The 25,849-nt window shown below is 39.1% G+C and overlaps 1 protein-coding gene across 18 annotated transcripts in view; it reads left to right on the forward strand.

The window, feature by feature from the left end:
• Nucleotides 1–25,849, forward strand: part of MAPKAP1 (MAPK associated protein 1) — a 244,724-nt gene that overhangs the window by 33,925 nt on the left and 184,950 nt on the right. For 16 of the 18 annotated variants that reach the window (XM_059142981.1, XM_059142980.1, XM_059142974.1 and 13 more), the window contains one exon: nucleotides 10,130–10,278. The exons of the other annotated variants lie outside the window; for them this stretch is intronic. In XM_059142981.1, the coding sequence (XP_058998964.1) occupies nucleotides 10,130–10,278 (149 nt within the window). The remainder of the gene's footprint in view (nucleotides 1–10,129; nucleotides 10,279–25,849) is intronic. 18 annotated transcript variants of the gene reach the window in all.

Here is a 25,849-nt window from a genome sequence, read left to right on the forward strand (position 1 = left end):
AGTAATCTCTACATCCAATGTGGGACTTCAGCTCATGACCCCAAGATCAAGAGTTGCATGCTCTTCTGACTGAGCCAGTCCAGTGCCCCAAGCCTCGGTATTTTTGATTTTATTGTTTTGAAATGGTGTTGGTATATTCTTTGCAAAATTTATTATTACTCTTATTCATTGAGCCATTTAACAAGTGTTTCTTCCATACCTTCTGTGTGTATAGTAATTCTATACTAGGTGCTTGGGGATTACGTGATTCTTGCCCTTAAGAAATCTGGTCTAGTGAGAAAAAAAAGCTATTTACACAAGAAGTTAAATAGTAACTCAAGAACAATGTAGTATCGGGGCGCCTGGGTGGCTCAGTGGGTTAAGCCGCTGCCTTTGGCTCAGGTCATGATCCCAGGGTCCTGGGATCGAGCCCCACATCGGGCTCTCTGCTCAGCGGGGAGCCTGCTTCCTCCTCTCTCTCTGCCTGCCTCTCTGCCTACTTGTGATCTCTATCTGTCAAATAAATAAATAAAATCTTTAAAAAAAAAAAAAAAAGAACAATGTAGTATGTATATCAGTTATTTATGATATTCCTGAAGTTTTCTTCATGTATCCTCTAGTATTGGTTTCTTAAACCAGCAGTTCCCAGAAATGGTGACTGTAAAAATCAGAAATGCATCCAAAACCGTATATTATAATGGTTTCCATTAAATTTCTAGCCCTACCTGTGGAATTCCTAATTCAAAAGATAAAGATCAGGGTTCATTATTCTATATTTTTCAGAAGCTCCCTGGGTGTTTCTCATGAGTAACCAGTGCTGGGGACCACGGGCATATTAAGTATGCCAGCCCATAAGTTTGCTTCCTCTTCATGCAAATCCAGCAACTTAGCTGTTAATACTTCTGTATTATATGTGAGAAAACTGTAACCCAGAGGTTAAGTAACTTTTTTAAGTTACTTACAAGTAGTATGTGGCAAAGCCAGAATTCTTCTCCTGGCCAGTCCTACCCCAGACACTGTAGTCTTTCTACTCACTTCCATTCTGCCATACTGTTGGCAGAAGGGAGCTGCTCCCGGACTCTGGGTATTGAGGAGGCTTTGTGTTCCCTTACTCCTTTCCTCCTCTGTGTCAGTGGTGGCCAGGGTTCAGAAAGGTTGCCAAGGCCTCTATATTAAAAGAAAATTTCATTACAGGAAATTTGAAAGAAAATATAAAAATGAAAACAAGCAACCAGTATTCTCAGGTTCAGAGGAACTGCTGTTGTTAACATTTTGATACATGTTTTCTAGATTCTATTTACATAGGTATATATATTTTAAATATTCTAAACATACCTCTTATGATCTTTTTTGTATGTACAAATAGTACATAAATGCAACGTTTTGTCTTGTCTCTGTATTGTCCCTGCACTTTTACATTTCTTATTAAGGTTATTTCCGGATGTTTTGTATTTTGTGCTATCCTTACAATTAATGTCTTCTTCCCCATAAGTTTTGTTACTGCTCTTGTGAAGAAATCTATTGTCTTTATCTATTTGTTTTGTATCCAGCTACTCGCTGAATCCTTACTAGTTCTAATATACATTCCATATTCCTGAATGCTACTGTATGTGCTTTCTCATAAGCCTGATGATAATTAAATTTCTAGGCTATTGTTTTTTCAGTTCTCTGTTTGTTGGGGACTCCCAACTGATTCTGTTATTCAGAACTCTTCAGCTGCCAATGACATAGAGCAAGTGAAGTTGAAGAGCAGTTTGAAGTTGAGCAACTCAGGCTGTGCCTTATGTATGGCTTGGAAGCAGGAGGAAAGGCTCTCATTACCAGCCCCCATCTCATTTCTGCTTTTTTGTGCTCATTTGCTCTCTCCTTCCTCCCTCTCTTCTGCCTCCCTATCCTGGCAGCTCTTTTTTCTTTCTTTCTTTTTTTTTTAAATTAACATAAAATGTATTATTTGCCCCAGGGATATAGGTCTGTGAATCATCAGGCATACACATTTCGCAGCACTCCCCATAGCACATGCCCTCCCCAATGTCCATAATCCAGCAGGCCTATCCTTACTTCCCATCCTCCAGCAACCCTCAGTTTTTTTCCTGAGATTAAGAATCTCTTGGGACGCTTGGGTGGCTCAGTTGGTTAAGCAGCTGCCTTCGGCTCGGGTCATGATCCCAGCGTCCTGGGATTGAGTACCACATGGGGCTCCTTGCTCGGCGGGGAGCCTGCTTCTCCCTCTGCCTGCCATTCTGTCTGCCTATGCTCGCTCTCCCCTGCCCCCCTGATAAATAAATAAAATCTTAAAAAAAAAGAAAAGAATCTCTTACAGTTTTTCTCCCTCTCAATCCCATCTTACTTCATTTTTTTCCCTCCCTAGCACCGAAGACCCCCCCCCACCCTGCCTCTCAAATTCTACATATCAGAGAGATCATATGATAATTGTTTTTCTCTGATTTATTTCACTCTCCGTAATACCCTTTAGTTCATCCACATTATTGCAAGTGGCAAGATTTCGGGTTTTTTGACAGCTGTAGTATTCCATTGTGTATATATACCACATCTTCTTTATCCATTCATCTGTTGATGGACATCTAGGCTCTTTCCATCGTTTGGCTATTGTGGACATTGCTGCTATAAACATTCAGGTGTACCTGCCACTTCAGATCACTACATTTGTATCTTTAAGGTAAATACCCAGTAGTGCCATTGCTGGGTTGTAGGGTAGCTCTGTTTTCGACTTTTTGAGGAACCTCCATGCTGTTTTCTGGAGTGGCTGCATCAGCTTGCATTCCCACAATAGTGTCGGAGGGTTCCCCTTTCTCTGCATCCTCGCCAACATCTGTCATTTCCTGTCTTGTTAATTTTAGCTGTTCTGACTGGTGTGAGGTAGTGTCTCCCTGTGGTTTTGATTTGTATTTCCCTGATGCCAAGTGATGTTGAGCACTTTTTCATTTGTCTCTTGGCCATTTGGATGTCTTCTTCTGGCAGCTATTTTTTCTACTTCTCTTCCATAGTTAATCATTTAACAAGTTTTTAGTTAGCTCCTAAAATACACAAGGACAGCTAGGCCTTTGTAGGCCTAGAAGATACAGCAAAGAACAAGACAAAGTCCCTGCACTCATGGATCTTGTGGGGGAGATAGACAGTAAACAAACCTAGTATTGTCAGAATGGGATAAGTTGCAAAGCAAAAAACATATTCAGGTAAAGAGGATGAGGAATGCTAGGTAGGGAATTTTGCTATTTTTTATATGGTGATCAAGGAAGACCTCATTGGGAGGGTGATGCTTGAGCAGAGTTCTGAAGGAATGAGACAGGCAGATACTAGAAAATGGGTGTCCTAAGATGAAGGAGAGTGAGTGCGAAGGTTCTGTGATGCATGTGTGCCTGATGTATCCACAGAATAGCAAGGAGGGATGCTCATTGACTAGAGTAGAAAAGGGGAAGAGTGGGCCCAAATAGGTGGTGAGAGAGCTGATCATGGAGGATCTTGTAAAGAATTTAAGTTTTACTCAGGGTGAAGTGATTTCATCTGATGTGATTGATAAGCTTCTTAGTCCCTCCACTCCTGGCTTAAATTTAAATGGCTTTTTATTATGGAAAATTTTAAACATATACAAAAATAGAGAGAATGGTGAAATGAGCCTCTGTATACCCATCACCCAGATTTAGCAGTTATCTACTTAGGGCCAGTCTTGTGTCTTTTCTTGATTTACCTCCTCTCCCCTTCTAGACTTTTTTAAAGATTTTATTTATTTATTTAGAGTGCGCTGAAGCCAGAGGGAAGGGCACAGGGAGAAGGGGACCGTCTCAAGCCGACTCCTCACTGAGCTCAGAGTCTGATTTGGGGCTCTATCCCATTATTCCAAGATCATGACCTGAGCTGAAATCAAGAGTCTGATGCTTAACTGACTGAGCCACTCAGGCGCCCCTCCCACCCCCTACCAGATTAATTTTAAGCAAATCCCAGCTATAGTATAATTTCATACCTAAATACTTGTGTATTTTTTAACACATAAGAAAACTTAGCAGGAATTCTTTGATATTAACAAACATTTCCCTGATTGTCTCAAATGTTTCTTTTTTTCTTTTGCCAGTTGTTCATTCAGGTATAGATCTAAGGTCCACACATTTGGTTGACATATTCCATTTCCTTTTTAATTTATATAGTCTTCTTTACTTTTTTCCTTGTGATTTATTTAAGGAACTGTGTCATTTGTCCTATTGAATTTCCTACAATCTAGATTTTGCTTATTGTATCTGTGTGGTCTCATTTAATATGTTCCTCTGCTCTCTATTTCCTGTAAACAGGGAATTGGATCTAAAACTTGGCTAAGATTGAAGCTTGATTTTTTGATAAGAATATTTTGTATATGCTAATCTATAGTTCATATTGCATCGTATTGGGAAATGTGGAATAACTTCTTGTCTTTTTTGTGCTGTTCAGATTGATGGTAGAATTAGGTTTTCTTTACCCATTTTTAGGTTACTCTCATCAGCCTTTCTTCTAATGGTTTTAGTGGTCATTGATGAGCTTTACCTAGATGAATTATTTCATTAGGAGTTGCAAAATAGTGATTCTAATTTTATTGTCTTGATATAAAGACCAGCTTTTCCTAATGTATTACTTGGTTATTCTCAGATGTAGTCACTACAAGAAAGACAGGATAAATGCATGATTCTTATCTATTTCCTTCTCCAGATCTGGCCAGAATTAGCCATTTGTTTCAAGAGTCTTAGTTCTTTTTTAGTGGTAAATGGCATTGAAAGACCAAAACTTGAACTCTAGAGGTGCTCACTGGATTGGTTTCTTCCTTAGAGGCCTTTCAGAGGATAGAGCTCAGAAAAAGATAAATTTAAGAGGAAATACATTTTGAGTTAATGCTGATAACGCCTATTTGAATTTAGGATTATAGAGTGTTTACTTTGGTTTTATGTTTATGTATCTTTTCTCTTATGCTGAAAATCCTGGTTCCAGAATAAAAATATCACCATCATTACTAACACTATGATTACTAAAAACAGTCTGAGAATTTTTTTTTTGCCCTTTTGATATGTTCCATTAGGGATGTATAAATTGCTGTGTGATAAAGTTACTTAAAATAATTTCTCTTTTTGTAGTTAAAATGCCAACTCAATATTACACTTAGGTTTGTTCATTTCATTTTGCTTTTATTTTTAGAGATTGTATTCTAATTTTTCTTTAATAGCTGTATAAAACATTTATATGGCTCCAAAGTTGAATACATAAAACAGGATAAAATCAGAGAATTCTAGTTTCAATTTTTTTTTTTCTTTTTGAGAGAGAGAGAGAGAGAGAGAGAGAGAGAAAGGAGCGTTGGGGGCAGAGGGAAGGAGAGATTTTTAAGCAGACTCCATGCCCAGTGCAGAGCCTGGCAGGGGGCTCCATCTTAGAGTCCTGAGATCATAACCTGAGCCTTAGTCTAGAGTTGGATGCTTAACTGACTGGGCCACCCAGAAGCCCCTAGATGGTCAATTTGAAAAAGGTTTTGGCTTTTCTGTCCATTTAAATCTCTATATAAATATATTTATATTCATATACTACTCTTTATAGGTTACAGATAGCATACTGTAGGGGCACCCAGGTGGCTCAGTCAGTTGAGCTTCTGCCTTCAGAGTCATGATCTCTGGGTCCTGGGATGGAGCCCCGTGTGGGGCTCCCTGCTCAGCAAGGAGTCTGCTTTTCCCTCTCCCTCTGCTCCTACCCCCTGCTTGTGCATGCCTGTACACTCTCACTCTCTCCCAAATAAATAAAATCTTTTTTTAAAAAGTGTACTGTACACACTATTTTATGCAAAACATTTTTCACTTAGCAACACATTCTGGGAACATATAAAGATAGGCTTCATTCCATTTTATAGCTTCGGAATTCAAATTAAATTATTTGTAGTATGCCATGATATGGATGTGCCAGAGTTCAGCCAACCTGTCTCCTGTTGAAGGATATTTGATTGTTTTCAGGCTTTTGCTGTTGCAAATGGTATTGCAGTGAATAGCCTTATGTATGTGTGTTGTGTTATATTTTCCCCAGTGTGTCTAAGAATCCTGGAAGTGGTATTGTTGGGTCAGACAGTAAATATATGATATCCCTTGATATTGCCAAATTCCCTTCCATAGGTGTTTTTCTGTTTTGCATTCCTCTAATAATGTACAGAATGTTATTTCCCCATATCTGTAAAGTTTTAGATTTTTGCCAATCTCATAGATGTGGAATGGTATCTCAGCATAATTTCAATTTACATATCCCTTGTTATAAATGTGGTTGAGCATTTTCCATTTGTTAAGAGCCATTTGAATATCTTTTTCTGTGAATATTTCGTATTTCTTGTCCATTGTTCCAAAGAGTTGTTCAATGTCTACTTTTAGAATCTTTATATAGTAGGAATATTAACCTGTCTTCTTTCCTACTTTATCATGTTTCTTTTTACTTGGCTAATTTTTTCCACACAAAAATATTATTTATTTATTTATTTGAGAGAGAGAGAGAGAGAGAGAGAGAGAAATTATAAGTAAGCAGAGAGGTAGACAGAGAGAGAGAGAGAGAAATTATAAGTAGGCAGAGAGGCAGACAGAGAGAGGGGCGAAGCAGGCTCCCTGCTGAGCAGAGAGCTGGATGCGGGGCTCGATCTTAGGATGCTGAGCTGAAGGCAGAGGCTTAACCCACTGAGCCATCCAGGTGCCCCAAAAGTATTTTTATTTTATGTGGTCAAATTGATCAATTTTTTTTCTTATTGTGATGTTTATAACCTAACACTTTAAAAGACTCTTGTTGGTTGGTGTGTTGGAAAGAGACTGGTGGGAGCAGGCCTGGGTGAGGCAAGGGCAGAAACAAGATTGAATGTGGTGGTATTAATCCAGCATTGGTAACTGTGGAAGTGGTTCTGGTTATATTCTGAAATTTTTGTTAATGCATAGGATGTTGGATGTGAGAGAAAGAGAAGAGTGAAGGTGACTCCCAAGTTTTTGGCCTAACATGATACAGTTGCCATTAACTAAGGAGGAGAGGCCTGTGGGAGTGGCAGGCTTGGGGGAAGATTGGTTATGGACATGTCAACTTTGAGATACCTATTGGACATCCAAGTGGAGGTATCAAATAGAAAGTTGAATATGTGAGCCTATAATTTCAGGGAGTGTTTAGGTCCATGAATAATCATTTGGGAGCTGTCAGCATGTAGAGGATATTTATTTAGGTTTTCCGTTTTTATATATTTTTTTTATTGAGGTATGCTTTCTAGATTCTGAAATGTATAGATATTAAGTATATAGTTCAATGACTTGTGACAAACATATACACCTGTGTAGTCCCAGTCAAGTATAGAGCATTTGTGTACCCAGAAAGTTCCCTGGTGCCTCTTTCTAGTCAGGCTGCTGCCCAGAGGCAGCTGTTGTTCTAATTTATATTACCACAACTTAGTTTCTCCTCAAGTTGATAATATTTAAAATAGAAGGCTGGATGAAATCACGAAGGGTATGAACGTGGATAGAGAAAAGAAAAGGTCCAAATATGATGACTTGGGGAATGCCAAAGATTTGAGGGGAAAATGAGGAATTGGCAAGGAAACTAAGAACGAGTAACCTGAAAGATAGCATGAGAGCCAGATGGAATGGAGTCCTGGAAACCAGGTAAAAAAACTATTTCAGAAAGGAGTGAGTGATCAGCTGTTTCACATGCTGTCACAAGGTCTTGAAAGATGAGGATTCAAAATTTACTGATAGATTTTAGCAACAAGGGGATCATTGGTGACCTTAAAAACTGCTATAACGGAATGGTAGGGCCCGCGGGCCTGACTGGAGTGGATCTGAGGGACTGGGAGGAGAGGAACTGGATAGCAAGGACATACACAGTCATTTTGAGGAGCAGAAAAAGGGCATCATAAGTGGAAGGGAGTATAGGATCAAAGGAGGATTTTTATTTATTTATTTATTTGGAAAGATTTGTAGAGAGAGTGCTTACATGCAAGCAGGGAGGGGGCAGAGGAAGAGGGAGAGAGAATCCTCAGACAGATCCCTGCCAGCACAGAGCCCACCATGGGGCTCAATCCCAGACCTGAGATCATGACCTGAGCCCAAACAAGTCGATGCTAAACTGACTGAGCCACCCAGGTGCCACCGCCCCCCACCCTGCCTTTTTTTTTTTTTTTGAAGATGAGCAGTATTTTGGGTACCTTTGTGTGCTCATGCATTTAATCCAGTAGAGGGAAAGCTGGAAATGAGAGAGAATTGCTTGAGTGATGCCCTTGAGTCAGCAAGAAGTCAGTCCCTGAATATACAAAGGAGGGGCTGGCCTGAGGTCGGGGCCTAGGCAGTTCATCCATGGGAGTAGGAGGGAAGGCAGGTTGTGGTACAGGTGAGAACATGCAAAAGGTCTCTTTTGGTTGTTTCTGTTTTTCTGTGACTCAGGAGGAAGGAAGGAAGGAGGGAGGGAGGGGGATGGAGGCGACGGGAGAGGAAGGAAGGGTGGACAGAGGAAAGAAATGCCAAAGGTTGAGGAAAGAGCTCTGAGTTTGAATTAGTCTGAGAATGGTATTATTAATATATCATCTCTTCATCCCCAACCTTACTGATAACAGTTGCGTGACTTTGGTAAGTCACTTTTGTTTGCTACACCTCAGTTTGTTTATGGAATGAGTAGTAACCCATCTCTTAAGGTTGTTGTGAGGACAAGTTGAGAAAACACCTAGCATTGTTCCCAACCCATAGTAGGTATTTAATAAAGGGTTATTCCTTTCCCAAGTGTAGCAAAAAAACTGTTAGTAGATTATGCGCAGAATAATACTTGTAATATGTAGAATATCATGTAATCTAAACCCTTTTCAAATGTCTATTTATCATCAGTTGTCCTTATATATTCAGATTGTGGAATTGGAGAGTCAGGTGCCACATTTTTAAAAAGAATTAGATCTTTTTCTCCTGGTTTGCCACTTCCATCTATAGGGACTGATTGGATAAATTTGTCCCACTAGTTTGTTGAAAAGATGGTTTTAGTTATGTTTTTCAAAAGTTCTAAGTCACCATTTCAGAGTTCTGTTTAATCTAAGTTCAGTTTGGCTGTACTTAAGAATGGAATGGGGTTGAACCTGTTCATTGCAGATTTTAAGATCTAAGATTGATTTTAAAATTTAATATGGAAATTTTCTAATATTTACAAAAATAAAAAGTATAAAGTATAATAAACCTCCATGTACTTACCTCGCTCCCACCTTAAATGATATTCAGATTAATATGGACACTTAAATGATCTTTGAGAAGATGTGGAACTAACTTGTCTTGATTTACTAATGAGTAAGAGCTAAAGATTCTGATTTAATAATAATTTAATTTGAATTCCTTCAATCATTAATTTATTCATTGATTCATGCAAAAAATTTATTGAGGGTCAGCTTTGTTCATTAGTGCCTAATGGCTAAGAGCCTTGCTGATTGCAAATCTCAGCTCTGCTACTTACTGGTTGTGTTGCCTAAGGCCAATCAAAGTATTCTAAGCTTCAGTTTCCACATTGGCACAATTAAGATAGTGCTAGTATCTACCTCATAGTTTGTTAGGTTTGTTAGGAGGAGTAATTGAGATACATTGGCTTGCTCGGTAAATGTTAGCTGCTGTTATTATATATATCATTTCTCATTTTCCTCCTCCTCCTCTTTGTCTTCCAGATTTTGTGCTAGGTGTCCCTGGAGAGTATGAGAGGATTAAGATGTAGACCTTCACCTTGAAGAACTAGAATTCCAGAAACCCAAAGTATTAGAGCCAGGAGAGATTTTCAGGATTATCTAGTTCGGCAAGCTCAGAGAGCCTTAGTGAATTGCCCAGTATCACAACATCTCTAAGTGGCAAAGCCAGGCCAAAGCCCAGGTCCTTTAGATGTGAAGCTCTTAGGACAGAATGGCTGCTCTGTTGGTTTGACTGTGCCCCACTCCTCAAACCCCAGTCCTTCTAAATTGACAGTCCTGACCTCTTTTCAGGACTCTGCCTTTTCAGTGTGCAAACATCGAAGTATATGTGAAGCTTTTTGCACATATCGGACCTGAATGTACCCTGGACACTCTCTCCTTGAGATTCCAGGGAAGACTTGCTAGGAAAGGTAGACAGGCTGTCTCTCTGTGTAATCTCAACGATGTTCTTATCTTCCTCTTATATCACAGCCCAGGAGTTAAAGTCACTGTTTGAAAAAAAGTCCCTCAAAGAGAAACCTCCAAGTTCTGGAAAGCAGTCAATATTATCTGTGCGGTTAGAGCAGTGCCCTCTGCAGCTGAATAACCCATTTAACGAGTATTCCAAATTTGATGGCAAGGTAAGTAAAAATAAAACATTGTCTTTTTGAGTAAAACCTCAGTTGTGTGGAATTGTTTTTGTTAGTATTATCATTATTAGATTTTAGGGCTTCGTAAATGACTCAAAGGAATTATAGAATGTCATTCACATGTAAAAAGGTCTGAATTTGGGCTGTATACTGTTTCCACAGCAGTATACTTGGAGGATTAAAACAAGAACAGTCTTGAGATATTTGTCCATGTACTCTTTTTCTGTGTTTCATTTTCCAAGTATACTTGAGGGTTTGGGTTGTTGGGATGTGATGAATCAAGGCCTGATTGTGCTGGGAAAGCTTTGAAGGTGGTTCTGGGGAGAGAGTTTGCATTGTTTTGGTCTGATTCTTTATTATAACTATAGAAATTGTTGAGGTTAAAGCTTCATTTCAGATTTTTAGGCCATTGTTTTTATGTCAGTATTTCATTGTAAGCAGTCTTGTTTGACACTCGCTATGTAGGATGACTTTATTTTTTTCTGTTTGTTCTAATAATTTGCAGTTTAAAAATTAAAACATGTCTATTTTCCTTTTAGAAAAAGGGCCACCACTGTAGGTGGAGTATAGTCAGTCGCCCTTGCAGCCCTCTCTCTGCCCACGCTCCCTGCCTTCTGTGTCTCTGTGTGGAGCTGAGCTGGGCTTCTTTGAAGAGACAGTAGCAGTTGATTTTTATATTTATTGCCATTATATTTGCTGTCTGGCAGTGGCTTGGAGGTGCTGAGTGATAGCTTGTTTCCTGGAGGGGTTGCGTACAATTTGTCTTATTTTAACACCACTGCAATTAATAAACATACAGGCTCGTTGCTTATGTTTCCATTTTTTCACATTCAGCTTCTGGTTATATGCTTTCAGTTGTCTGAGCAAGGAGATGTTTTCTCTTCGAAACACTTCTACCTCATAAGGTTCAGCATGTTTCCATATGAAGCATATATGGCCACAGACAAGTGAGGTTATTGATGTTGGTGGGAAAAGAGAGCCAAGAACTAGAAACAAAATGTGGAAGTTCCATAAAGATACTAATATGCTCAGGAGTTGCCTCCAAAAAAATCTGAAAGGACTTTTAGTAAATGAGAGATTATACTGATGTAAAGCATCTCTTTAGCCTGCCCCTGCCACGACTCCTGTTTCTTGTGGAATGTAGCAAAGAGAAGGAAGGGTCCCCCTAGGGGACAGGAATGTCAGTCTCTGGAAAATGGAGAGTTGGACTGTAGGATTTGTTTTTAAATACTACAGTTGATTCATTTAGATATATATGTGTGAGCATTATTACTGGAATTAGGTTACATGGCTGGAATTTATTTGCTTCCATTGTCTGATACCATCTCATTGTTTAAGGACATAATTGCTGGAATAATTACTCTGTAAAAATACTTGATGCCAACAAAATAGCACAGATATTTTAAAATATTATGTCCTAGAATTCCTAGTATACCACTAGATTTTATTTTATAAATTACTTAGCTTTGGATTTGAGAGAAAGTTATAAGGTATCTTTGGTATATATCTAACTTTCGAAGTGCCAGGGAGAAACTAAAAAAAAAAGTGAAGAAGCCATTTTCTTGGTCACAAAGGAATTATTTTTGCTAGATATGTTTACACTTAAGGCTCTCCGTACTTTTGTCATATCAAATCTATTTGTAATCAGCAAAAGGTATATGCATGGAGCAGTCACCATTACACTTTGATTAAGAAAGATTTATGTATCGATAAGTCTATCCCGTGATGCGATGCTATTTTATTATTAGCCTCCATATTACAAATTCTAAAATACAATTAAACTCTTGTTCTCATCTATTATTTAATATTGATGCGTTTGGCAGATATGTAATGAAAGTGGCTAATATTTGAAGGATATTGTACTGTACATATTAAATTAGTCTTTCTTTATCTTTGTGAAATGCATCAATATGATATTCAATGACATCTCAATGATTAATAGAGAATTACACTTGAGTCAAGCCTTTTTGTAACCTAGAAATTAAAATGACTATTCAAATAACACCTCAAAATGATCAAATTAGCATTTTGTGATTGCATAATAATGGGATTGTAGTAGTTATAACAGCGCCATGGCTGCCTCTAGAGTTAAGATCATGTCAACCCCTTGATAATAAAGCCTTTCTGTGAGAGTCGACTTTAATAATTTCCAGATTGATTCTTCCCATAAATCACTTGACGTTCAGCACTAAATTTTTGTTACTGTTGTAACTTAAAATTATTTTATTTTTATTCAGCTCATATTTAAGAAGTGAAATGAGTGTCCTGTTTTAATGATTCACCATCTTGTCATTGAACTCCGTGCTTTTTGCTTCAAATAGAAGGGTTTTTCGTGGACTTTGATAGTCCTTTTTTTTTCTTTTTTTTCTGTGAAGGTTTGTTAAAGCCACTAAAATATGTACAGAGTTTTCCTGTACAGATATTCACAATGCTTTTCTTGGGAATAACGCTTGCCTTATTTACATAATTAACCGAGTTGCTTAGGTCTCTTGGGCAAGTGGTACATAATTGGGGAGAGAAGGGGACAGGGAAGAGTTTGGGGTCTAATTAAATATGCTAAAAAACTACTTAATTATGTATTTCCTCAAGAGGCTGACTGCTGTGAAATCCTCCTTAAGATTAAACTAGCGTTAGATTTGAAAAAAGGATTTTGTTTTTGGTGTGGCTTTACAATTCATTGTAGGTAAGCCAGCATGTCTAGTGTCTTGTTTGTGCAAACTGGATTGTTGTTAGTTTTAGTGATTCTAAGGGTAAGCATCTTTTAGCTATTATGCTAAATTAAAGCAAATACTATTCAGATAATTTGTGGTACCTGTAGCAGTTTAATAATTTCATTTTTAAAAATTGTTGATTAATAATTTCTTAGAGGAATAGAGTTGAGAGAGAAAGACTGTGCTTAGGCATGTGCTTTGTTGTAATTTTAATAATTTTTTGGATCTGATTTATTATTATGTTCTCTTTAGTAAATTGGTGATGCTGTGACCTGTTTTAGATTCATTGATTATTAGTAACTCTGTTTACTGATGATTTGAAAAAAGTCCAAAATAGATTGCAAGTGGTTTTAAGGAGTGCTTGCTTGGTCGCACAAGGCAAAACCAGGCTCAGCCACCTGCCTGCATTCTTTGGGCTTGTTGAAAGCAGTCCTCAAAAAGCTTAATTAACAAAATCTCTGTTCTAAAGATTGAGATAATCAGAAAACTTCTTGTGACAGTCCTTCTGATTTCACTGTATGTGGGATATATTGGGTTTGACAAGGCATTGCTTTGAGGGAATGGGCTCATTCATGGTAAGTGAATACTCACTCAGCACTTATGTAAGTATCTGTCCTGTCTTTCTACCTGTTTCATATGAAGTCATGTTTTTGCAAGTATCTAACCCTTTCCATTCCATGCCTTATCACTTACTCGAGAAACTTTTGCTAGTACATCACCACTATTCTGGTTAAATTGAATTTGCAAATATCATTATTAGTAGACCGTTCAAATTTTATTTTATTTTATTTATTTATTTTCAAAAAGTATTTATTTACTTGAGAGAGAGCGCAAGTGAGAGAGAGAGCATGAGTCGGGGTGGGTAGAGGGTGAGGGAGAAACAGACTCCCTACTGAACAGGGACCCCAACTTGGGGCTCAGACCCAGGACCCCGGGATCATGACCTGATGAAAGTAGATGCTTAACCAACTGAGACACTAAAGTGCCCCTTACTTTATTTTTGTAAGTAGGCTCCATGCCCAGCTTAGAGCCTGGTGCAGGGCTTGAACTCACATTCCTGAGATCCAAGATCTGAACTGCAGTTAAGAGACAGCAGCTTAACTGACTGAGCCATCTAGGCACCCCCATTAGAATTTTAAATACCCATTTCCTGTCAGTATAGTTACTAACAAAGAAATGATAATGATTATTGGTTTTGGCATCTTGGTCAGATTTTCCATCTCTCCAAACCTCAGTTTCTTTACCTGTTAAAGAAATGAGAGTTCTTCCTCAAGGCTGATGAGACCATCAAATAGGACAATAGTAGGGTAAGTAGGGTAGAGCACCTAGCCCAGTGAGAACCAGTGTACTTTACTTTGTGACCTATTTTGTAGTAAGACCTGAGTTTGAATTCGGACTCTACCACTTAACAGTGTTGACCTCAGGCTAGTTACTTAACCTTATAAAGTGGTCCTGTCCTTGTATTAATGTGGGTTGAGATGATGGTAATGTTCTTTCTCATGAGGATTAATTGAGATAAGGTCTCTTTGCCAAGACATGTAGCACATAATAGGAAGCACTCAACAAATATCCCACTTCTGCTCCTCTCTGTAAAGGATGAGGGCTGGTGATGTCGTCCCTTCTTAATGTACTTCATTAGATATTGACAGGATCGAGTGAGAGAAAGTGTGTCTTGAATCCAGGAGTTCAGAATAGCATTGTTCAACAGGACGTGCAGCAGACTCTGGGTGAAGGTCTGCCTGAAGACCAGCGAGTCCAGTGAGGCTTCGGGCTTTAACTTTAAATAGGAAGATTGAGTCAAGTTAGTACTTCCTTTTTTTTTTTTTTTGGCTGTGTTTTTTCTTTTTTTTTTAAACATCATAGGAGAAGGTAGTTTAATATTAGTCATTGGTAGTTTACTAAAACGTGAAGTATTTCTTTGACTTCGCTAAATTCTACTCTAAATATAAGGAGAATGTTTGCCTTGAGTGCTTAAAAAAGCAGAACCCCTTCTTGTTCATATAGACAACTGTGACTGTGATTGTGTTAACTTATTAGAAAGTAACCATTTCTCTGTTAGAAAGTGTTTTAACGAAGCTGCAGAGAGCATGGGGGAAGGGATAATTCATGAGTGCTAATTGCTTGGCTGTTAATTTTCATAAGTGTTGATAGAAGCAGTTCCTTAAATTAAACTTTGTTTAAAATGTATCAGGGGAAATATTCCACAATGTCGAGCCTGAAGTGAAAATTAATATGAATGCTGTGGCAATTAACACATACTGGTTAATAGCTTTTAGCAGCATTTTGGGATGATAGTCCTTAAATACATTTTTGCATGCTGCTCTTGTTTCAGCATTGTTCCAGTCTATGTCTGGATAATTATGAACAAATGTTTTCTACAATCATTGGCATTAAATAGCTCTTTTCAAAGAAAGTCACTTAAAACTTCGCAGAAAAGCATGAAGCCACTGAGAAACGTGGCAAACTTAGGAAAGGTCAGCAAATTGAAATTGCGTTTAAAAAAATTGCCTTGATCGCTTCTTGGCCTTTTGGCTAAGATCAAGTGTAAAAAAATTGCCTTGAGAGGAAAATGCTCCTCATTTGAACTTGGAGTATTTGCTATTGTAAAGGGAATGGTCCCTCTAATATGTTAAGCAACTTCAGTTCAGGATCTCTTTCCAAAAAATTGTAATCTGGACTTTATTGTTGGTTATGTTTCTAGATAGCGGCTTTTGCTTAGGGCTGTCTGAGCTGAGGTGTGGTTTTGAGCCCAAGAGCCTCCTGGTTTTTGAGTTTCTTTCTCTTTTCCACCCATCAAGTTGACCAGCCCCCACCCTTTCTGGGATTGACTTGCTTAGTGCCCATCCAGAGACAATTTAAGAGTATTTTGTTTTTTTGTTTTGTTTTGTTTTGTTTTTAAAGATTTTATTTATTTGACAGAGATCACAAGTAGGCAGAGAGGCAGGCAGAGAGAGAGAGGAGGAAGCAGTCTCCCTGCCTAGCAGAGAACCCGATGCGGGGCTGGATCCCAGAACCCTGGGATCATGACCTGAGCTGAAGGCAGAGGCCCCAACTGAGCCACCCAGGCGCCCCTCTAAGAGTATTTTGAATCAGGTGCTCTATGTCCTGCTCCTCCATTTGCTTCTTTTAATAAACCTTTTTATTTTTTTTTTTTTAAGATTTTATTTATTTATCAGAGAGAGAGAGCAAGAGAGCACAAGGGGAAGCATCAGGCTCCCTGGACCCTGACATGGGGCTTGATCCCAGGACCCCAGGATTGTGGCATGAGCCGAAGGCATACACTTAACCCACTGAGCCACCCAAGCTCCCCTTTACATACCTTTTTAATAAAGGAGAGTAAGTCCCAACATCATTTTAGCAGTCATTCTCTCAGCATCTTATCTGTGACTGTATTTCATTAGTCTTCTTTTTCAAAGACCAGTTTTTATTAGTCTATTCTATTTCTTTCTTTTTTATTTTTTTAAGGTTTTATTTATTTATTTGAGAGAGAGCATGGGGAGAAAGAGCAAGAGCAGGGGGAGAGGAAGAAGCAGACTCCTTGCTGAGCAGGGAGCCTCATGTGGGGCTCAATCCCAGGTCATGAGCCAAAGACAGATGCTCAACCAATTGAACTGCCCAGGTGCCCAGTCTGTTCTATTTCTAAAGGAAGATATTAGGTATTCGCTACCTCTTCACACACTATGATATACTAATAGAAGTACCAAATTCATTATTTTAAGAATCTCCTTTAACGAGATTATTTCCCCCTTACCATCGTATTAGTGCATTTCTCTTCCTGTTGCTTGACATTATACTGAAAATCCCAAGTAGAGATTTTGGGATTTCTGTCTGGGTGGTACTCAAAATGAATTAAACAGGAATCTTACAATGAAAGACAGTGTTTTCAGCATTTGACTCTGCAGTTAAATTTTGAAGACTCGAGTTCTTAAAATTAGCTCCCTCCATTTGGAGCTGCTTCCATCCAGGCCTTGTTTCTGCCAGTCTGTAGAGGCGTCTTCTGATTCTAGAGGAATCTTCTAGAAATTCCTGTCAGAGGTAGAATTGACCATTGGTTTTAGAGGCTTCTCAAAGGAAGGCAGAATTTTGCAGTAGAAAGAACATAATCATCAGGCTTGAATTAGAATTCCAACTTTACCACTTACTTGCTGGGTGATATCAGGCAAATCACTTTACCTTTTTTTTTTTTAAAGATTTATTTACTTATGAGAGAGAGAGCACAAGCAGGAGGGACAGAGGGAGAGAGAATCCCAAGCAGATTCCACACTGAGCACAGAGCCCAATGTGGGGCTCAATCCAAAGACACTGAGATCATGACCTGAGCCAAAACCAAGAGTTGGATGCCCAAGTGACTGTGCCACCCAGGCGCCCCTCACTTTACCTCTTTGAGCCTGTTTTCATATGTCTAAAATGAAGCTAATGTTATCTTTAAATGTTGTCACAGGATTTAACGAAAAGGGGAGATGTGTACGTAGAAAGTGCCTGGCGCATGGTCAGTGCTGAGAGCTTTATTAGTTTCCTTTCATTTTACCACAGTGCCATTTGTTTGCTTCATATTTAATGAGGGCCTACTATGTAAAGACACTGTTAAGTAGAATCTGAATTCACTGGTGAGCAAAAACAACCTGGTTTCGATCTCATGGAACTTTTTCTCTTGGCTGGAAGATAGATGCTACGTAAACAGTCATCCTACTGAATGCAAAATTGCCATAATAGTGTAATCACAACTGGTTAATCACTAAGTACCGGGGAGAGGCAGTTGAGACCTTCAGACTTTTATCATAGGGGCATCTGACCTACTCTAAGGGGTCAAGGATGATATCCCTGTGAAGGTGACTCTTGATTTGAGACTCTTGATTTGAGAGCTGAAGGATGAGTAAGAGCTAAGTAGGTGAAGGGGGAGGAGAAAGGATGAATGGAGGCCCTGAAGAAAGGGATAGCTTGGTAGTTTTGACGAATTGAAAGAAGGGTGTGTCTTTGGGGACCTGGCGGGGGTGGGGGTAAGTAGAGTGTGGTACAAGGTAAAGCCGCAGGCCAGACCATGTAGGTCTGGTGGAATTGTTCTCTTTAAGAGTATTGGCAGGCCTTTGACAAGTTTAAATGAGGAGATGAGGTAATCAGATTTGTGTTTTGAAAAGATCTGAAGGGAATACACTTGAGAAAGGTTTGTGAGGCCAAAGAGACCAATCAAGAAACTTTGCATTGGTCCAGTTGGGAGAGATGGTAACTTGGGCTAACTTATTGGTGATGTAGAAGGAATGGATAAACTCAAGAGATATTTAGTAAGTAAAAGTGCTAGGACTTGATGATGGATTGCATGTTAAGGAATAGGGGAGAGAGCGGTTTCAAGGATGATATCCTGATCTGATTGTGGCTTGTAGAACTGAATGGATGATGATGATTCCATCCCTGAATTAGGAAACACCGAGGGGCGCCTGGGTAGTTTAGTCAGTTAAGTGACCAACTCTTTGATCTCAACTCAGGTCTTGATTGCAGGGTCATGAGGTCCAGCCCTGGCTTTGGCTCCATGCTGGGCATGGAGCCTACTTTAAAAAAAAAAAAAAAGAAAAAAAAGGCCCTGAAAGAGGGCCGAGGATGAGGCAAGATGTTGACCTTTATGAGTTCGTTTGGGCCTGGTGACTGCAGATCACATCTTCTTACCATGCCCTTGAAGACACTACACTGTTTTGGTGGGGTGAGGGGTATGCAGCATACCCTTCTTGTTTGGTTTGTATTTGGGGCATGTGAGGCAAGGGTCTCTGAGGTGGGAGTGGGCTGGGAGCCAGGAACCTCTTCTTTGTCCCTACTTCACAGACAGCTTTGGAACTCTGGCTAAGGAATTGCCCTGGAAGTTGGTCACCTCTTACTCTGAAATGGGTTATACTCTCAGATGCCCAACCCGGTTCACCAGGCTGTTAAGAAGAGAAAATGAGAGAGTAATTTTAGATGAGGCAAATGTCAGGTGTCATTTAAGAAACTATATTGATTGTAATTCTTGGATATTAGAGGACTAAGAGGTAAAACATGGACATGTTTTTATTATAACAAGATTACTATTGTAGTACTATCTTATTCCTAATTAATTACCAGATTAGTAGACAAAATCTGGTTGGAATGTCTATCAAGCACTGAGGTTCCAGGAAAAACCTAGGAGACAGTCCTTGTAGGTGTGGTGAGGCTAGGCATGGTGGGATTTTATACTGAGTGCCCTCATATGGGACACCTTGGTCCATATAATTTGCAGTGAAGAGATTTCCTTGTGCCTCAGAGTACTAGACCCTGATTTTACTGTCTTAAAGAGGACAATGCAGAGAATCAAATGACAACCTAGGATCACTCAGCTGGGCATAGAATCTTTTTTTTTTTTTTTTTTTTTAAGATTTTTATTTATTTGTTAGAGAGAGATACAGAGCGCAAGCACAGGCAGACAAGAGTGGCAGGCTAGAGGCAGAGGGAGAAGCAGGTTCCCTGCCGAGCAAGGAGCCCGATGTGGGACTCGATCCCAGGACGCTGGGATCATGACCTGAGCCGAAGGCAGCCGCTTAACCAACTGAGCCACCCAGGTGTCCCATGGGCATAGAATCTTAAGTGTTCTTATTCTCAGAGATTTTTTTTTTCATTCTTAATGACATTCATATTTGCAAAATGGAAACTCAAGTTCTAGAAAATGACATGGTAGAAAGAACATGGGTATGGACTCAAAAGATGTGGGCTTTAACCCTGGTCATGCCATGGGGCCTGGGACAAGTCACCTCCCATTTCTAAACCTCGGTTTCTGCCTGTTTAGAATGAGGAACTCAGCCTGGATGACCTCTTGGATTCCTTGTGTCTTTAAGGTTCCATCGTTTTGTGATTGGGGAGGTGATTGACACAGTGACATGTAAGTTATAAATGGGAAAACTTCAACTCTTGAAGTTTTGATCTTTGACGTGTATGTTGGTACTTTCCTCTTTTAACTGATTATAACAAAGCTGTGATATAGGGAGTGTCACCTCCATTTTATGGCTGAGGACACCGAGGCTCAGAAGGGAAAGTGATGTGCTCAGAAATGTACTACTTATGTGGCAGAGCAGGGGTTCAACTCCCTTTTCCTTATTCCAGTACCACAGCTGTTTTTCCTACACTCTTTTATAGCCATTATTATGGAGGAAACAAAAACACTGTTAATAATTGAAAAAATTTTTAAATTTTAAAACAAAAGGATTTTCCTTTTACCAGGGCACTTGAGATCTGACAGACTGTTTTGGATCTTAATGTCATTTGTGTCCATTGGATAAGTTACTGCATCTTGTAAACCTCAGTTTTCTTACCTGTGAAAAAAGAAATGAGATACCGGGGCTAGAGAACGCTGCAGTGCTTTGTATGGAGAATGTAGTTTATGTCCCACAGATGCTTTTTTATTTCCACTGCCCTTCCTGGTGTGCAGAGTTGATCATTTGTCTATCCAGCCAAAAAATTACTTATTAAGCATCTATACTGAACTGGTTTGTTTCAAATGTGTATTACCTACAGACTCTGTGCTAGGCACTGATGAGTAAGCTAGGACTAACTGCCCTGAAGGAACTTGAAGGTAAGAGTGGCCATAGCGCCAACAAGTGGAGGAACCACACTTCACAGTCAGGGTTGTGCCCTGTGCTGTGGACTGTGACAGTGGCCCATGACATCAGGTCCATGAACAACTAACTGGAGAGTAAATGTGAGAGGTAGCGTTGTAGAGACTGTGGGAGTGTGGAGGCAGCAATGATGTTCATCTAGTTTGTTATCATAGGTGGATTTGTCTGAACTTTGATTATACTAATTCCTAGACAGCAGATACTTAACTTTGGTCACTCTTATTATGAAGCCCAGCATGACACTCTCCACACATAAATGTGAAAGTTTTTTTAAATGGCAGTGACGAATTTCAAATGTCATTACTCTTTGAGGCTTGCATCTACATGCCACTGTCATAAGAGCTGTGTTTTATTAATATCTCCATTCCTTTGTCTTAAATTGAAGTTTTAACACCTAGACAAAGATACATGTAAGAAAGTAAGTTTAGGAAATTTGCAAAATATGCTACTATGCAACCAAAGATTAAATTGATTTGTTATATGTGCATTTAGCTACAATTCATTTTAATTGTCTGTATGAAGTTAAAAAGTATTAGTGTCAGATAAAGATTCATCACCAGAGTGTGATTTAAGGCTGGTGCTGGAGAACGCAGGCATGTGTTCCGGCAGATGTTTGTAGAAGGCGCTGTCTTTCCTGACAGCAGTTAAAAAGTATGGTTATAGTAATCAAATTGTGGTGCAGCGACTCAGAGGCTAGGGCCAGATTGAATTAAAATAGATATAAGATTTATGAATAGCAATAGCTGTGATAAAATTTCACTGCCTTCTTCAACAGGAAGGACTTTTTCCACAGTGGAAAGAAGAAAATCTAATAACCACTTTCCTAAAACTGTGGTTTTGCTGACTTTCATTTTCCCTTCCTAATTATGACATCAAAACAATAACTTGCTGGGTTTTTTTCAGCTATGATAGCCCACCCCCCTTTTTTTCCCTTTCTGTCTTATTAAGTGCATAGCATTCAAGCAAGGATTTTTTATGATACTGTTTTAGTTCAGAAACAAAATTCATGTAAATCTAGCCAAAGGATTTAAATCCCTTTTTATATAAAGTTTTTATCATTATCACCATAACTGTGTTTTATTGGGTTCCTATGTTGTATCAGGTCCTATAATGGACCCTTGTTACTCCTCACAACATTCCTGTGTGTGAATATTAGTACTGTTGTACAGGTAAGGAAACTGAAGCTTTATCGATTGAATAAATGATGCCTAGGATCTGAACCCAATGTGTGGGACTTCACAGCCCCTTTCTTTACTGCCTTATAGTAGTTCTTAATTTATTCTTCTGCAGAAATTTATGACACTAAGATCTCTAGTCTTTTTATTTCCCCAAAGGCTTTGAAGTAGTTCTCAGATTGACACAGGACAAGCATTTCTTTACTATTCATGATGTATATATATTAAAATATAATAGAGGATTTCTGTGTACTGTGGATGTGAAATAAAATGTTGGGAGCATGTTTTGGTTTAAAATTATACCTCCTAGGGGCACCTGGGTGGCTCAGTGGGCTAAAGCCTCTGCCTTCAGCTCAGGTCATGATCCCAAAGTTCTGGGAATGAGCCCCGCATCGGGCTCTCTGCTTGGCGGGGAGCCTGCTTCCTCCTGTCTCTCTGCCTGCCTCTCTGCCTACTTGTGATCTCTGTCTGTCAAATAAATAAATAAATAAAATCTTTAAAAAAAAAAAAAATTATACCTCCTAATATACAATTACTTCGTTAAGTTTGGGATCAACTTTGTCTTATTACAGTTTTTGCAGAGATTTTCTTTTTTATTATTATTTTCAAAGATTTTATTTATTCATTTGAAAGAGAGAAAGAACAAACATTGGGGAGGAGCAGAGGGAGAGAGAGAGAACCAGGCTCTCTGCTGAGCAGGGATCCTCCATGCAGGGCTCTATCCCAGAACCTGGAGATCATGACCTGAGCTGAAGGCAGATGCTTAGCCGACTGAGCCACCCAAGCGCCCCTTTCTCAAAGATTTCAAAAATCACTAATTGTACGTGATGGGAGCTGAAAACACTGCATTCCCGCTCTCCAGGTGTTTACAGTCTAGGATCAGCATGCTGATAGGGATAAACGAGTGGTGTAGGCAGAGGATAGTTGACAGTTTCTTACCGGAGTGGATTATAGCCTTTTTCTTCTATATAGATATCAAGGAAACTCTGTGTCTTTTTGGGTAAATTAGCTTGGGAAAGAAAATCCCGGAGGTTTTTTATTGTTCCTTGGTCATCTTTAAAACTGTGTTGTGTTCTTCTGTGCTGTCACTGAGCTTCATTTCCCAGGTGGTGGGGGAAAGTACAGTATTTCTTTTACTCGAGGCTGGCCAGAGTGGAGATTCTGGTCCCATCCTTTTCGTAAGGAGGCTGGGATTGGAGTTGGAGTGTGCTTCTCTGGCTCTTCCTAAAAAGTTGGAGGGTCAGCTTCCTTTTCAGCTGGGCAGGGGTACTCCCCCATGGCCCCAGTGGCTCCGGTGTCCCTTTCCACTCATCACCTTTCAGCGTTTTCTCTCCTCTCTTTCCTTTGGTGACACTTTATGCAAGCACGAAGGATCAAGAATGAGTTTCTGTTTGTCTTCAAAGCACTCTCCTGTTGTCGCGATTTTGAGATTCCCCTCCACCTCCCACATGTTTGAAGGTCTGCTGCATTGTGACTGATGATTGTGCTGTGTCTAACATGCTGTTGAATATTTTTAAAAAACACATTTTTCATATTCAATTAGATATACGGAGAAAAATGTTAAGATGTAATTTTGATCTTTAAATGCAGTTATGTAGAACTAGAAACGGATATTATCTCTTTAAATGAGACAGCAAGAATAGGTCTGTTGACCATGAATAATTTTTGTCAGTTTTGCTACCCCGGCAGATCCTTCATTAAGCGTTCAGCATTAAATTAAAATAGAACCAGTTTCCAATAGTAATTAACTTGAGTATATTGGGAGGCTATTATTCACATTAAAGTAACCTTTTAATAGCTCTGCCTTTAACTTCACTGCAGGTAATGACTTTAAAGAGCACTTATTAAAAGAGAAATGGTAATGAGCTTTAATAAAGCAGAACAACTTGAAAATTAAGAACCATTTTCTATGGAAAAGGATGTATAGGTGTGACTTCGATATTACATTAATGGTGCTAATAATTCTTTATCTAGTCTCTTAACATTAGCAGTGATTGCAAAGGGACAATTGTGTTGCAAAAATTAATTTTGCCATTTTGGGGTAAAATCGTGTTAATGTGAAATTTTGTCTCATGTTTTTTCAAGGACTCTTACTACTAGGGGTTGCCTGCAGTTTGTAATTTTGAACCTTTATTATGTACCCCATCTTTAATGAAAATAACGTAAATGGGTTAACAAAGGTTGTCTTGGATCATCGTGGTAGTTCATACATTAGATGCTTGCTTTAGGAGGTTATGGGGTGATTAGTAAAATGTCTATTTTTCTTCTGAATCTATCCTTCTAAGGACACCTCAGTGGAGATACATTGCTCTCTGATCTCTCCATTCCCCTCTTAACCTCTCTTTGGAAGACTGAATGCTTCCTGAATATTTCATTTTTTAATCGAAGCTCCAATTGAGTTAAGGTTTATTCTTAAAATTAAGAATTGATATTTTCTGGCCACTGACCACTTGATTGTGTTGTAAAAGAATGTGCCTTTCTATATTTGACTGTTCAGAAATTTTAAGGTGAGGCAAAAATAAAACACAAGTGATACAGAATTTCTTGCCCTTCAGATTGGAAAGTTAAACAGAAATTCCCACGTGAGCAAGATCTAATTGGTAAAGTTTTCTGGAGGGTAATTTTTGATATATACTGAAAGCCTAAAAATATGCCCTTTGGCTTAGAAAATATATATCTAGGAATGTATTCTAAGGAGTTAAACAGAAGAGTATGCAAAGATCTGGATTTTCATTATGTATGTTATAGAAATACTAGAAAGAACCCGAATGCCCAGAATAGGATTACTTAAATAAATTACGGCATTGTTTCTACATACTGAATATTATGTCATGATTAAAATGATGACATTGATGTGACTTTTTTTTTTTTTAAAGATTTATTTATTTATGAGAGAGAGGGTGAGAGAGCGAGCATGAGCCGGGAGTCGGGGAGGAGAGGAGCAGAGGGAGGAGAAGCAGACTCCCCACTGAGCAAAGAGCCTGATGGGGAACTCAGTCCCAGGACCCCAGGATCTGAAGGCAGATGCTTAACCAACTGAGCCATCCAGGCGCCCCTTGATGTGGCTTTTTTTTTTTTTTTTTAAGATCTTTTTTTTTAAAGGATTTTTTATTTACTTATTTGAGACAGAAAGATACAGAGAGACAGAGAGAGCATGAGCAGGGGGAGAGGCAGAGGGAGGGAGAGAAGAAGACTCCCTGCTGAGCCAGGAGCCAGATGTGGGGCTTGATCGCAGAATGTTGGGATCATGATCTGAGCTGAAGGCAGATGCTTAATCATCTTAGCCACCCTGGTGCCCTTTGATATGACTTCTTGATAAAAATTGTCATAAATAGTAAATTTATAAAAGGTTATATATAAAATAGCATATATAGCATCATCAAACTTTTGTTAAAATGATTATATTTACATAGAAAATATGAAAGGATGCACACAAAATTTAAAGAGATATCTCTGACTTCTGTTTGGCAATTTTTATTCCTCTGAGATTCTTCTTTTTCTGACCTGCTCCGTTTCCGACCTGGGCCGGTTCACCCCTCCTTAGGCAACCTGGTGGTCCCCCGCTCCCGGGAGGTCACCATATTGATGCCGAACTTAGTGCGGACACCCGATCGGCATAGCGCACTACAGCCCAGAACTCCTGGGCTCAAGCGATCCTCCTGCCTCAGCCTCCCGAGTAGCTGGGACTACAGGCGCGCGCCACCGCGCCCGGCGATTCTTCTTTTTCTGAAATGAATGTGTATTACCCCTTTAATTGTGATAATAATGATGAAAAGGAAGCTAAAGTGGGAAGTTACAAGAAAAAGTTCACCTAATTTTGTGTAGAGAAAAACTGGTAGGCTGTTTTTAGATGAAGATGATTCTGACTTTTAAGACAATGAGATTCCATTATTAAAAACCATGCAGTATTCATACTGACATCTTAGACCATGGTATTAATTATCTTTTCTGGATTAAGAAAAGCCATTGGCTACTTGTTATTTGATTTTTTTCTCTTCTTAATCATAAATTCAAAAAATTTTGAGTAGGTATTATGTATAGAGCATAGTACAAGGCACTAAGGGAA

This window comes from Mustela lutreola, chromosome 12 (genome assembly GCF_030435805.1).
Source record: "Mustela lutreola isolate mMusLut2 chromosome 12, mMusLut2.pri, whole genome shotgun sequence".
In the NCBI taxonomy this organism is placed as follows: domain Eukaryota; kingdom Metazoa; phylum Chordata; class Mammalia; order Carnivora; family Mustelidae; genus Mustela; species Mustela lutreola.